Genomic DNA, 12,302 nt, shown 5'->3' with positions numbered 1-12,302 from the left:
TTTCTCTCTCTTCTCCAACAACTTCTGACTCTTTCTTCTTTCCCATGTATTATTTTCTGTTTCTTAACTCTTACTTCTTAATCCCCTTTTTCTTTCTTTATTTTTCTAATAATAGTTGTATTCTATTCAGAATAAAAACTAAGATTATTAAGATTAAGAAGATTAGCCATTTTCTAGCATGCAAGCATGATATCCAGTAAAATACACAGGGTTCCTATACTTCTGCTTGGTCCATCATATCAAAAGTTTCAGGTCCGTTCTATCCCTGGTGATGCCACAGCCATCTGTGGCTGGTAGTTCCAGACAGCACAACTGGCCTTGCTCTCTCTGGGTAGGTAGGATGTCCCTCCCCTTCCCTCAATCACCTGTCTTCTGCATCTCGCTGTGTCTAACTGCTGGATTTGTGCATCTGTCATCTATTTGTGATCTGTAATTGGTGGATTTGTGCATATTGTCTATGTTTTATGTGAAACTGACCAATGGACACTCACAAAACATGTGGGCATTATGTAATATGCAAGTGCCTTTAAAAGCAAATTTAAGAAGATCGAGAAAATGCCTTCGGCCTTTGTAACACAACACTTATGTAGTCATTTGCTATACAAGTAGATGGCATCTTTGGTTCCATTTATAACACATTGGTGATTATTTATGAATGTACTAGGCAACACTTTGTTTCTTTTCTTTGTAATTTGTAATTTTTCTTGCTTTACTAGTAATTACCATGTTATAACAAAAGACAATTTCTGTTATTTTGCTTCAGACAGTGGCCCAGACATCCAGGCCCAAATATGCTACATACAAAGATATATGATAATCTCTATGAAAGCACTGATTAAAGCAGGCAATGTCATTAATGCAATACCAAAAAGACATTTGCCATTTATTTATATATATATATATATATATATATATATATATATATATATATATATATATGTTTTTTTAATTATGACCTATTCTCATCAAGGGTAGCGTGCTGCAAACCAGAATTTAGCTCAAAACATCCAATTAAAAAACTTTCTTGAGGAACTTCAGTAGAAGTATTATGTAGGCACGCCGCAAAACAACAAACAATGCCTGCAGCTCTGAATTAGGCCAGTTCCCATTCCTCATTATAATTCAGAAACAGGATAATCAATTATTGGCCTTATGTAAAAAGGGAACAACCTAAACTGCTTTTACGCCACCGCAGTGCTGTTAGCAGGTCCTGAAACCTAGGGCTTAGCAGTAAACTCAAGAAAGTGCAGCAGACATTGCCTAATGGACTAAATAGTTTCAGATGCTACTTATTTTTTATATGTGAAAGAGTGGTAAAGAAATTGTTGAAATTAGGCTGTATATATCAATGGCTCATCAAGGGAATTAACAGACATTTTTTTCCCCCACTTGCTCTGGGAAGCCTATACACTATATCCACTAGATACACTAGCTCTTGGAACATTGCTGTGAGGATTGAATTGCATTCAGTTATTTATATATTTAGTAAGGTCAGGTGTTGGGGGCTTAATTTGATACATTGACCAGGTTACGCAACTACATTATAATACCTCTTAAACAAAACTTACTCATTAAAAAACATAAATATACATTCACTTAACCCAGACAGCTACACACAATGCACACACCTTTGAGAGACAACAACTGATGGTGACTGGAAAACATTCAAGTATTAATTGTGAATTTATAGTGGAGCGACGAAGAGAGAGATATGTGTACAGATAAACATAAAATATCCTAAATATCATAATGAAAGGATAAAATACCCAACAATCAACCCTAACTTAGCCAATCCTGAGAGTACACCTGTTGTTTTGTTTGTTTGCTTTTTTAACCATATCTGACTTACTCAAATATCTGTAGAATGTGTAAGCCTAGCAGAACTGTGACAAACACCTCTTACCACACAAAAAACGCCAGTAAATAGTGCAGACCTCTTTTAACCACAACCAAAAGTACAATAGAAAAGCTAAAGCAATCGCATCCAAAGTGATGGTGTTTGTAGCGCTGGATAAACAACCCTGTCCAGTTGTGAGCTCCACAGTCCAGTTCCTCACAGAAATTTACAGGCTCTCTCTTACGCTCCACAATGTTTTAAAGGTGGCTGATTCCAAAAAGTAAAGTATATTTCATTTTGAGAGCCAATGTACGCAACAATACAGAAGCCCTGTACAATGATGCATTACCAGGTTTGCCTGGAAAAGGTAATGTGACATCCAGCCTCACCCATGATCAGTATCAGCGATCGGCCTGATCGAGCTGAAAGGCGATCGGCTCTCTAGGTAACACTTGCTTCTGTTGGGCAGCTAGCTGTACTTTCTCCTTATTCAAGGTGGTCTGTGTACATTTATATATGTATGTATATGTGTGTTAATGTGTGTGTGTATATGTGTAAGAGAGAGAGATGGGAAGATTTGGGTAACACGGGGACTTCCAGCTGTTTTCTAAAGAGATTTCACTCCTCAAGTACAATCAAGAAAACAATCAGGGCAGATCTCCCCTGCTTCATTTCTCTCTCTTTCTATATCAGTCTCGCTCTCTGTGTCTCTCTTAGAGACACACACACGTGCATATAGGCACATTTCAAATACGAAACGTCTATGCACAGGTTAATAGAAAGTGGAACAGAGATGTAATGGGAAATGCCTTGAGAAATTTTAATTAATAATAATTTGCTTTCTGAGTGCATCCCACATGTAAAAGCACTCAGGAGAAAACCCAGTTCTGGAGTTGTGTCACATGATTGCGGAGCTGATGTTGCTTGTGTATGTGTGTGAAAAAGAGAGAGAGAGAGAGCAGGAGAGCAGTGGGGTTTATTTAGATAAAACCATTCCACTGCATTCCTTGAGGCTGTGTTTAATAATGAGACACACGGATGAGGTCCATTGGGGTCTTTAAACCCCATTACACGCACACACATACACACTTACATTCACACACACCACAACAGCCTGGGAGAGAATAGTCCGGAAAGAGAGTTTTGTTAATCTACTCTAAACAACAATGACATTTTAGGTTGTAACTTTTAATTTCATTGCTTTCTTTTATGCCAGCTCTTGGAGCCACATCTGAAAGCTGCTGCTGTGTGTACACATTCTGTGTAATTGCAAGTTCCTCCAAGCTGTTTAGAGTCCTAAGCGCTAACTTGCTCTTTTGTTATTTCTTCGCAGCATTTCCGCGAACACCTCGACAAGTTGTTCGCGAAAGGCATCGGGATGCTGGATGTGGCTCTAACCGAAGCCTTTGAGCTACTCAATGACGTGAGTACACAAGCAAGCAAAGGACACTACTAATTCGTGCAGAATTTACTTCTCTTTGCCAAATGCCAAAGTATAACAAATGCTTCTTTATTTTAACATGTCGTTACTTTTTGATGTTTATTCATTTTCATAATGGGTTTTGGAGAAGACCAAAGCTCAATAAACACCACCCACTGAGACAGTAATCTCAAATGAAGCAGAAAATTAAAAAACTTCATTCCACCATTTAAAATGATGATTAAGAGATAATTAGGAAGCTATTCAGGAAATTTATTTTCACTTAGAATTCAATCACATAATGCTATTTATCTTATTGCTGGGTTTGAGGTTGGTTTTGTAAGGCTTTGTTGTTCTAACATAATAAAGAATTGGAACCTGAATGGAAGAAATGGAAAATATGGACTCATATACATATACATCATAGTTAATAGTTCATTTGTTTGGTGTGACGCAGCTGATAACACCAGTACCTACCATTGAGCTTCCACATCATGTGGAAGACTGGAGTTTGATTCTTGGCCTGGGTGACCATCCTGCACTACACCAATAAGAGTTTTTGGGCAAGTCTCCTAACACTACATTGGCCCACCTCTGTAATACAAGTAACCTTGTAAGTCGCTCTGGATAAGAGCGCCAGCTAAATGCTATAAATGTAAATGTTAGATAAATGGGCAGTATAACATAACTATGTACAAAATACCACCGATAGTTTCATATATGTATGTGGGCCCTATATTACTCCCTACGCAAGGTGCGTTGCGATGCTCATTGCTATCTTACACCCCGCCAATAGTCTATTTTAACGCCTCTTGCCTGCGTGCCCAGCATGTGTACACCCCCACTTGTTACGCACACATGGACACGCAGCAGTACACAGTCCCATAGTGAGTGCCAGTTGGCAGCTATGCAAACTTTTACATCAGCAATAAACAGAATACAAAATAAAATAACATTATTGTAGAGGCACCCCACCTCTTTAACACTTTTTTTTTTTACCTATACTAGTTTTGTTGTAAAGTTACCCTTGTGGTGGCTGTGGTTTTGCTAGAGAACAGTTCAAATCCTTCTAATTTGAACATATTATGACAAGTTTTGGAAAACTCTATAAACACACTGTCTAAAAACTTACGGACAATGTAAAATAATGCCATAAAGAATACTAATGCAAGTAATAATAGTAGTTAAACAGGAACCATGTTTCTAATCACAAAGTAGTTAGTAGTTATTTGCACCAACAATGTAAACAGAAAAAAGTGTTTTGTTGTGTTTTGTTTAATTAACACATATTTAATTTGTATTCAGGGCTCCCACCACTTCTATATGGCCACTTTTTTAATTGCTCACAAGTCCTACAGTTTGCAAGTACAGCTGATGTCTAAAGGAATAGGTCTACAGAACATTACATTTATGCTATTTTCCACTTCCTCTAAGTGCTATCAGGTGCATGATTCTTACCTTCATAAAAATGCATCAGCTCCCAGTAATTATCGAGTAAACTATATACTAAAAATAAAGCATTACTGCTGCATGCCAAATTGCTTGTTGATCACATTCCTTTCTTGATAAACATAATAAAGTTATAAAGTAAACCAATAAAGTAAAGCTAAAGCTTGGCTGTAATTTGTGATCCCCTGATAGCTTTAATTCTGTAGATCAAGAAATTGGTTTAGGTTGAGGCTACCTGTACCTGTATAAATATGTGCAGTATTTACTGTATATCTGTGGAACCAATGGTAACTTTTCATTGTATGATAAAAATAGAGTTTCAACACACTTGTGAACTTTTTCACACATTAAAATACCACTGCCATGTCTGCATCACTGCATCCCTGAATAGTGTCTAGTAAGTGGTTCAGAGGGCTGCTTACCTGTTCAACAACAGTTTACCTAATAAATCGACAGACAGCTTGCTAGCTTTATTTTCTGCTGGTTCTTTAAAATCAGGTCAGTTTGGATTTAGTCATATCAAGATGTACCCTATACATGAAAAGCAGACTGGAGAAAGCAGTGAGTTCCTTAGCTTCCTTGTCCATACCCAGCGTAGTCCGGTTTAGAATAACCCAGTGATCAGTTACAGTTGAATCGACATTGAAATCCCATTAATCCCATTTTACAATTAATGACCAAATGTTTCCGGGAGACTCTTATCATAAAGCAAAGGAAAGTGTTCAGGACTCATTCTGGGCATATTCTGAAAACTCATGGGAATCTCAGGGCTTATTTAATATTGCTTTATGATCTGTATTGTATGTTCAGAAAGCAGTTGCACTAAAGTGGATCTGAGGTTTAAATAAAAAAAGGTAAGATTGGAAGAAATGAGTGCTGGAGTAGTCCTTCAGTATTAACAAATAGAGTAATTATACAGACAATACTTACTTATGTTCTCACCGCCAAGCAATTCTGAGGAAATTTGCCTTTGTATCATCACAATGTGCTGTCAACATCCTCTCTTTTTGATAAGATAGCTCCGGACTTACAGAGGAAAGCCTGTACAGTTTTTTTCTGTTTGAGGTTTTTAATCACATATTTACAGGAATAAATGAGAAAAAAAAAGATTGACTTTGTATGTTAGATGTTGAGCTGAAAGATTAGGTCTTGCTTTTTTTCCTTATTTTTTTATTTTTATTTTATTTTTTATACTTAAATGATGTTCACCAAAGGCGTTTGTTTTGGAGTAGATCTGTGCTAAGTTATTCCAACCATATGTCTGCAGTTAAAATCTTCCTGTATCCACACATGCACTGCTGTGAAAATATCCCAGGGGCGGCAACAGCTCCATTGACGTTAGGAATATCTCTGGTGTCCTAAGTTTGTAGCTGTAGGACACTGAAGGTTTTCAAGTGTGAAAGAGACATCACTAAGATTTAGTACTGCACTTACCCCTAAAATAACCATAACAACACACACAGAAACCTCCCACAGAGTCTCATGACAGCTCTTTTATTTTTCTCTAATAAGAGAACATTTAGGTAATTATGCTCAGTATTAATTAGAGGTATAGAGGTGATATAATAGCTAATGTTTCATTTTGCGTTGTGTTTAAACTCCGACCGCTTGATAGCAAAGTTGTATTCTGTCTTCAGAACTTTTTTTTTTTAACTTGTGTTTCCTACAATTAGATAAAAAAAATGTGTAAGGCTTATTATGCACTAATGTCTATTATTCAGTAACTACAGGGCTTTCTGTACAAACTGGTGGGGCTGTTCTCTGGTATTAGAACTTTGTAATAACAATTTCGGCCCATCGGCGAGCCATAGACTTTTTAAGGGGTTTCATATTAAATACACTATATGGCCAGAGGATTGTGAACGCCTGCATCTTTTAAAAAAGTTTTAAAAATGAGTCCACACCTAGCTAAGTATCAGTATCAGATTCAGTTATAACATTAGTGAGGTCAACCAACTCATCCCAAAGGTATTGGATGGAACAACATCACTCTACTGCTCCACAGCTCATTCTAGGGAGGATACACATGCTGTGTGTGTGTGCATTTAAACACCCATGTTTAGCACCTTAAAGTAGCTAAACACATTCATTAAATGTCCACAAACCTTTGCAAATGTAGAGTATTATTGTACATTCCAGTCCAGCCTTTACCTTTGTATTTGGTTAGATAAGCAGTATGAGGTCTTAAAGCAGCACTATGTAGCTTTTTTCCTTAAAATAATAGCCCCCAAATCATTGCGATGCTCCACTAATGTGTAATAGGGAGAATAGTATCTATATTGTTGTTACATCTGTCTTGGCAACAACTCGGCAATCAACTGTGTTGATTCAACAGTTACAGTTGAAATCCCTATAAAACCATTTTAGCATTAACTCAATGACTAAATGCAAATGTTTCATGACCTGGGTCATATCTGTGTTAAAATCCTATAATATTACTCTAATATAATATTTCTGTTTTTTTTAGGGAAGGCTCAAAGTGTAATTGTCTCTTCCCGAAATAAAGGGAGAGCTAGAAATATTATATATATAATATAATATATAGAAAATATTCCCCAGTTTGCGCATAATGCTGCTTTAAATATAATCTATAATGAAGCAACCACTGTGCAGTTTCTTTCCTGGCTTTTGCCTTTAATGTGGTTATTAAATCCAAGTATTAACTTTCAGCACTCTGCTTTCATTAAAGGGCAGTTGTTCACTTAATTAACATCAGTGTGTCTATATTGATAAATTAAGTGTGGTTGACTTGATAAAGGGTTATCTGGTTGTTTGATGGGGTTAGATGAGTAGTACCATTACTGACAAACAAACATTTCTGTGCTTAATGTGAGTTAATGGAGGGAGCAATTAATGAACCCCCTCCCTCCAGAGAACCTCCGCAGAGTGCATTCTGAGATATACAACATCTGATTACCATGGCAGATAATGTCCTCATGGCAGATAATGTGTTTTTGTTTGATTCTTGAAAGGTAGCGCAACAATTTATATTTCAGTTTTATGGTACAAAATATTATATTTATTGACATGATCTTGTACAGATTTAATATGTTCATGATATTTTTGTGTGTGTGATCAGTTTAATCAAACAGGTCGAGGTAGTGTGTGCAGTCAAGCCATCATGCTGGTGACGGATGGAGCAGTGGACACATATGATGCGGTGTTTGCCAAATACAACTGGCCGGATAGAAAGGTACAGTGATGATTTATTAACAATTAAAATCCATTTAATAGGAAATGTTTACAAGGTATTTTCAAGTGGTAAAAAAAAACACAGAAAGGGGGAGGGGGTTCTATACCCAAAGTACTTAACAAGGACATATGCACATAGACACAAACAAACACAAACAATTCCCAGCTGGTGGGAAGAAGATTATGCTAATCGCACTACAAAAAGTCCCAGATCACAGCCCAGCCAAAGTCAGCTGCCTCGGCAAGAAAGTCCCTGCTCACACCAAGCCAAACTCTGCTGCCTCTGTGAGAAAGTCCAGACTCACTGTCCAGCCAAACTATGCTGCCCCTGTAAGAAAGTCCTGAGTCATGGCCCAGCCAAACCTTTGCCTCCATGACAATGTCCTGTATCCAGCCTAACTAAAATGAAAACTCAGCTAATTTGCCAACTCACAGTGTTAATGTAACACTAACTGTGTTGATTTTACACTGGCAAATTTTCTGTGCAGCATCAGAGTTGCAATGGAGACATGTATATTTACACTTGTAGTTAATAATAATAATAATAATAATAATAATAATAATAATTATTATTATTATTATTATTAAAAGGAAAATAAGTTTGTAAGAATCTTGACTCCAAACAGAAATTGTGTAACTGACTTCTTGAATGCCCTGACCCTGCTGAAAACCATTCTACATTGGTTAAATGTGATTTCACTATTGTTCAGTAAACAAAGAGCAGGGTTTGGGATTTAATCTAAAAGTAAATATTTCATTAAAGTAATGTTAATAGATTTCCAAAATTCCAATAACCTCACACTCCCAAAACAGTGTGTATAATGAGTAGTTTTTAATTGTTTAGAATGTGCCAGTTCTGTCGTGACCATGATTTCATGTGCGGAAAGTACACAGTTCACAGTTTGCACCAGTGCTGGTGTTCTCACATATACTAACAAGCCACAAAATTAGAGCATTCACACCAGGGGTTTGTTTTAATCAAGCAAAATATGCCAAGTCTGAGTATACTCTAAAATTGCTATATGAGGATTTTTGTGGTGTGAGAGTCTGAAGATCTTTGGAAAGTCCACAAATTTGTTTATTGATATTTGAGAGCTAACAGGGTCATATGGACTAGCTCTCTGTCTCATCATTTTTCTGTAGCTTGTTTTCAATATCAAACACGCTGACACATTCAGCAGGGGTCTGCTGTCCTTGGCTCAACTCCTGTGTACAGTATTAACAGGAGGGGAATTCTTCCTCTCACTGCTTCTCTGACCTTAACACATTTTCTCTCACACACACACACACACACACACACACACACACACACACACACACACACACACACACACACACACACACAGAATTACTGGAGTGTCCCTGCAGAGATGTTTAACAGATCAGTGACAGAGCCTGATGGCTGCACTCTTTGTGCATATGTGTGCATGCATGTGCGTGCATGTGTTTATGACCTTTATCATGACCAGGTCTATCTCCATTGAGAGCCAATATGGCACTAATGCGTTCCCATTGTGCGCTACGCTACTAATGCCCCCTTTTGCGCTTCATTGTTGAAGTTCCCCCCGGCATTATGCTGTTAATGTTCCCCCTCGCCCTCTGCAGATAATGTGTTCCCGTGTGGCCTGCATCTGCTGGCAAACTACACCACTAATATCTGGTCGGGTGCTGCAGAGTTAATGTTCCTGTTCTCTTTCTGTCACAGAGTTAATGTTCCCCAAACATGTCACAATTAATGCCACTGTATATCCTACATTTCTCATATTCCTGAGCAAGTGGTATGATGTAGCTGCATTCAAAACCAGGGACACCCCGACATATCCCTACTAATGGATGACAGGAAAGGATGGCAAGGTCCCTATGTCCTTCCCTCTGCATCATTACTAGGTTGGGTTGGTGGAAAAGCTTAAGTGACCAAGCTTCAGAAAGTTAAAAAAATAAGTTTCAATGAAAAACTGACTTCAGAATATAAAAACAGAAATATAAAACAGCTGTTTTCATACCGTCACATTGTCCAGCAGTATTACCCAAGTATAAAGTGTTGCAGATGTTTTAAAAGAAGAGAGTTCAATGTTCTTTCACTGTGATTCTGCGATCCTGTTTTCAAAAGATACATTAATATTAATGCGTATACATTAAATACAGTAGTAAAAAAGGGTCTTTCCTTTTTATGGCAAGTTCTGACTATTATATAGACAGGTATGAGTGAATAATAAACTGTAAAAAAGTCAACACACACACACACACACACACACACACACACACACACACATACAGTTTTACAGTATATGTTAAACAACCAATGTTACAACAATAGCAGATAACTGGCCTCACTCAATTTGACCCATACTATAGGATATAAGTCATACAACCAGTTACAACACAACTCTAAAACAGCCAGAATCACACCTGTTCTATAGTAGTATAAGTCATTTGAATAACTGGCACCTTTAACACATTAAAGAATCCACACACTTTTGTGGGGAGACAAATGTTATGCTAAATCCTTTCTTTTCACCAACAAATTTAATTACTTTTATACAAGTAACCAAGTAATTGGAATACGACATTTCTTATACAGACTCATAATACTCATGTTTATTTGTGGTGAATTTTGATATTTTACTTTTGTGAGCCTCTCATATTTATCCCTAATTGCCACTGAAAGGTTTGTGAACAATTTGCTCTATTTCTACATAAATGTGGCCTTAAATGTGATTCAGTCTTCATCACCTAGTCCATATCTTTATCAGAAACTCCTTCAGCAGCAATATCTACAAACAAACATTCTGCCATCTGATTGGAGGGTTCGATGAAGTGTCCTTATTACATTTAGTAAGGTTTGTGGGCTTCCTGGCATGTACAGCTCTTTTTAGGTCCTAATACTATTGGGTTTAGATCTTAACGTTGACCTGGCCATTCCAAAATGTTGATTTTCTCCTACTTTAACCTTTTCTTTGCAGACTTGCTTACAGTATGTTCTTAGAGCAGTTTGATACTCCATAGCCCAGTTAAGCTTTACAGAAAGATACCCTGATATGTATCTTTGACCCTGATTCACCTGTAGAATCTGTTGGTGCAATCCAAAATTCATCATTACCGACAGAACATCCTGGATATAAAGCAGCAAAGTGGTCCTAAGCCTAGATACTGCCACTCCAGGTGGTACCAAGTTCTTATATTGGCATGCACTGTCTGTTATTCCCCAAACATAACACTTTCTTTCATGTTATATATATATATATATATATATATATATATATATATATATATATATATATATATATATATATATGCGCATGCTTCTAGCTCATCCATGTGGTTTTAAGCATAATTGCTAAGGGCAGCACTGTTTTTAGAGAGCAGTGGCTTCCTCCTTGCTATCCTGCCATACACACTATTCTTGTTCAATGTTTGCCTGATGGCGGACTCAATGATTAGCATTACTCAATGTAAGAGAGGCTTGTAGGTCCTTAGATGTTACACTTGACCTACCATAAAATTATTTGCCCTGCCGTTGGAGAGATTTTGCTGGAGGACCACCTTTTTGAGAGTACTAGTGGTAAATTTCCTCCATTTGTTTATCGTTCTGCCTTATAGTGGAATGGTGCAGGCCAAACTGTTTAGAAATAGCTTTGCAGCATTGTTCAGCCTGGTGAGGTTTGAGAACTCTTTTTTTTTTTTGAGGTCCTCAGAAACCTCCTTTGTTTGAGTCAGGGCACACGTTTATAAGCCTGTGCGGTAAAGACCGGAGTTTGATAGTGAAGACCCAAGTTTATATTTTTGAAACATGAAAGGGTGTCCAAAACTCATGCCTGTTCCCCATCCGCTTGAATGAAAAAAATAGACCTCAAATGTCCAAATAATTTAATTTGTACTTCTTGAGGTTTACATTCTTTTTTTCTACCAGAGATATTCAATGTTGGAGACATTTGCTCAATAAATAAATGTAAACTATTTGTTGCAACTTAGCTACAACAATGTTTTTTGCATGTGCCAGTATGTTGAGCATTTTTATGTGGTGTTATTTGCTTCTGAAAAAAGGTGTTTGTAAATGTATGCCTGAGAGAATGTGTGAGCGCATCTATGTTCCTCCCCTCTGAGCCTAATCTAAGCCTTCCCCATCTGCTTATGTGCATCTCTCAATTGGAAAAATTGTCATTTGGGGAGGTGAAGTTGGCACAGGATGGCACTGTCGACTCTGTTGGAGGGCACCCGGCACCATCCTCACAATAGGCATTTATCATCAGCACCTTTGGTGCTGTCGCCATGGTAACGCTCTTCTCCGAACAGACTTGGCAGACTGATGTCTTAGTTTTGGAACCATCCCAGAATTTTTGGGATGGAAGCTGGAGAGATGTATGTTTTGAAAACTCATCCTGGACTTGGAATGTTTGAGATGTT

General features: G+C 37.5%; 1 protein-coding gene across 3 annotated transcripts in view; it reads left to right on the top strand.

The window, feature by feature from the left end:
- The window catches only part of cacna2d3a (calcium channel, voltage-dependent, alpha 2/delta subunit 3a), a 241,835-nt gene that overhangs the window by 116,484 nt on the left and 113,049 nt on the right, over positions 1–12,302 (top strand). For all 3 annotated transcript variants that reach the window (XM_072682138.1, XM_072682137.1, XM_072682136.1), the window contains exons 10-11: positions 3,171–3,260; positions 7,786–7,899. In XM_072682138.1, coding sequence (XP_072538239.1) covers positions 3,171–3,260; positions 7,786–7,899 — 204 coding nt within the window. The remainder of the gene's footprint in view (positions 1–3,170; positions 3,261–7,785; positions 7,900–12,302) is intronic.

Source organism: Salminus brasiliensis, chromosome 6, assembly GCF_030463535.1.
Source record: "Salminus brasiliensis chromosome 6, fSalBra1.hap2, whole genome shotgun sequence".
In the NCBI taxonomy this organism is placed as follows: Eukaryota; Metazoa; Chordata; class Actinopteri; order Characiformes; family Bryconidae; genus Salminus; species Salminus brasiliensis.
Note: the sequence above shows the minus strand (reverse complement) of the source record. Positions and strands in the feature narration are given on the sequence as shown.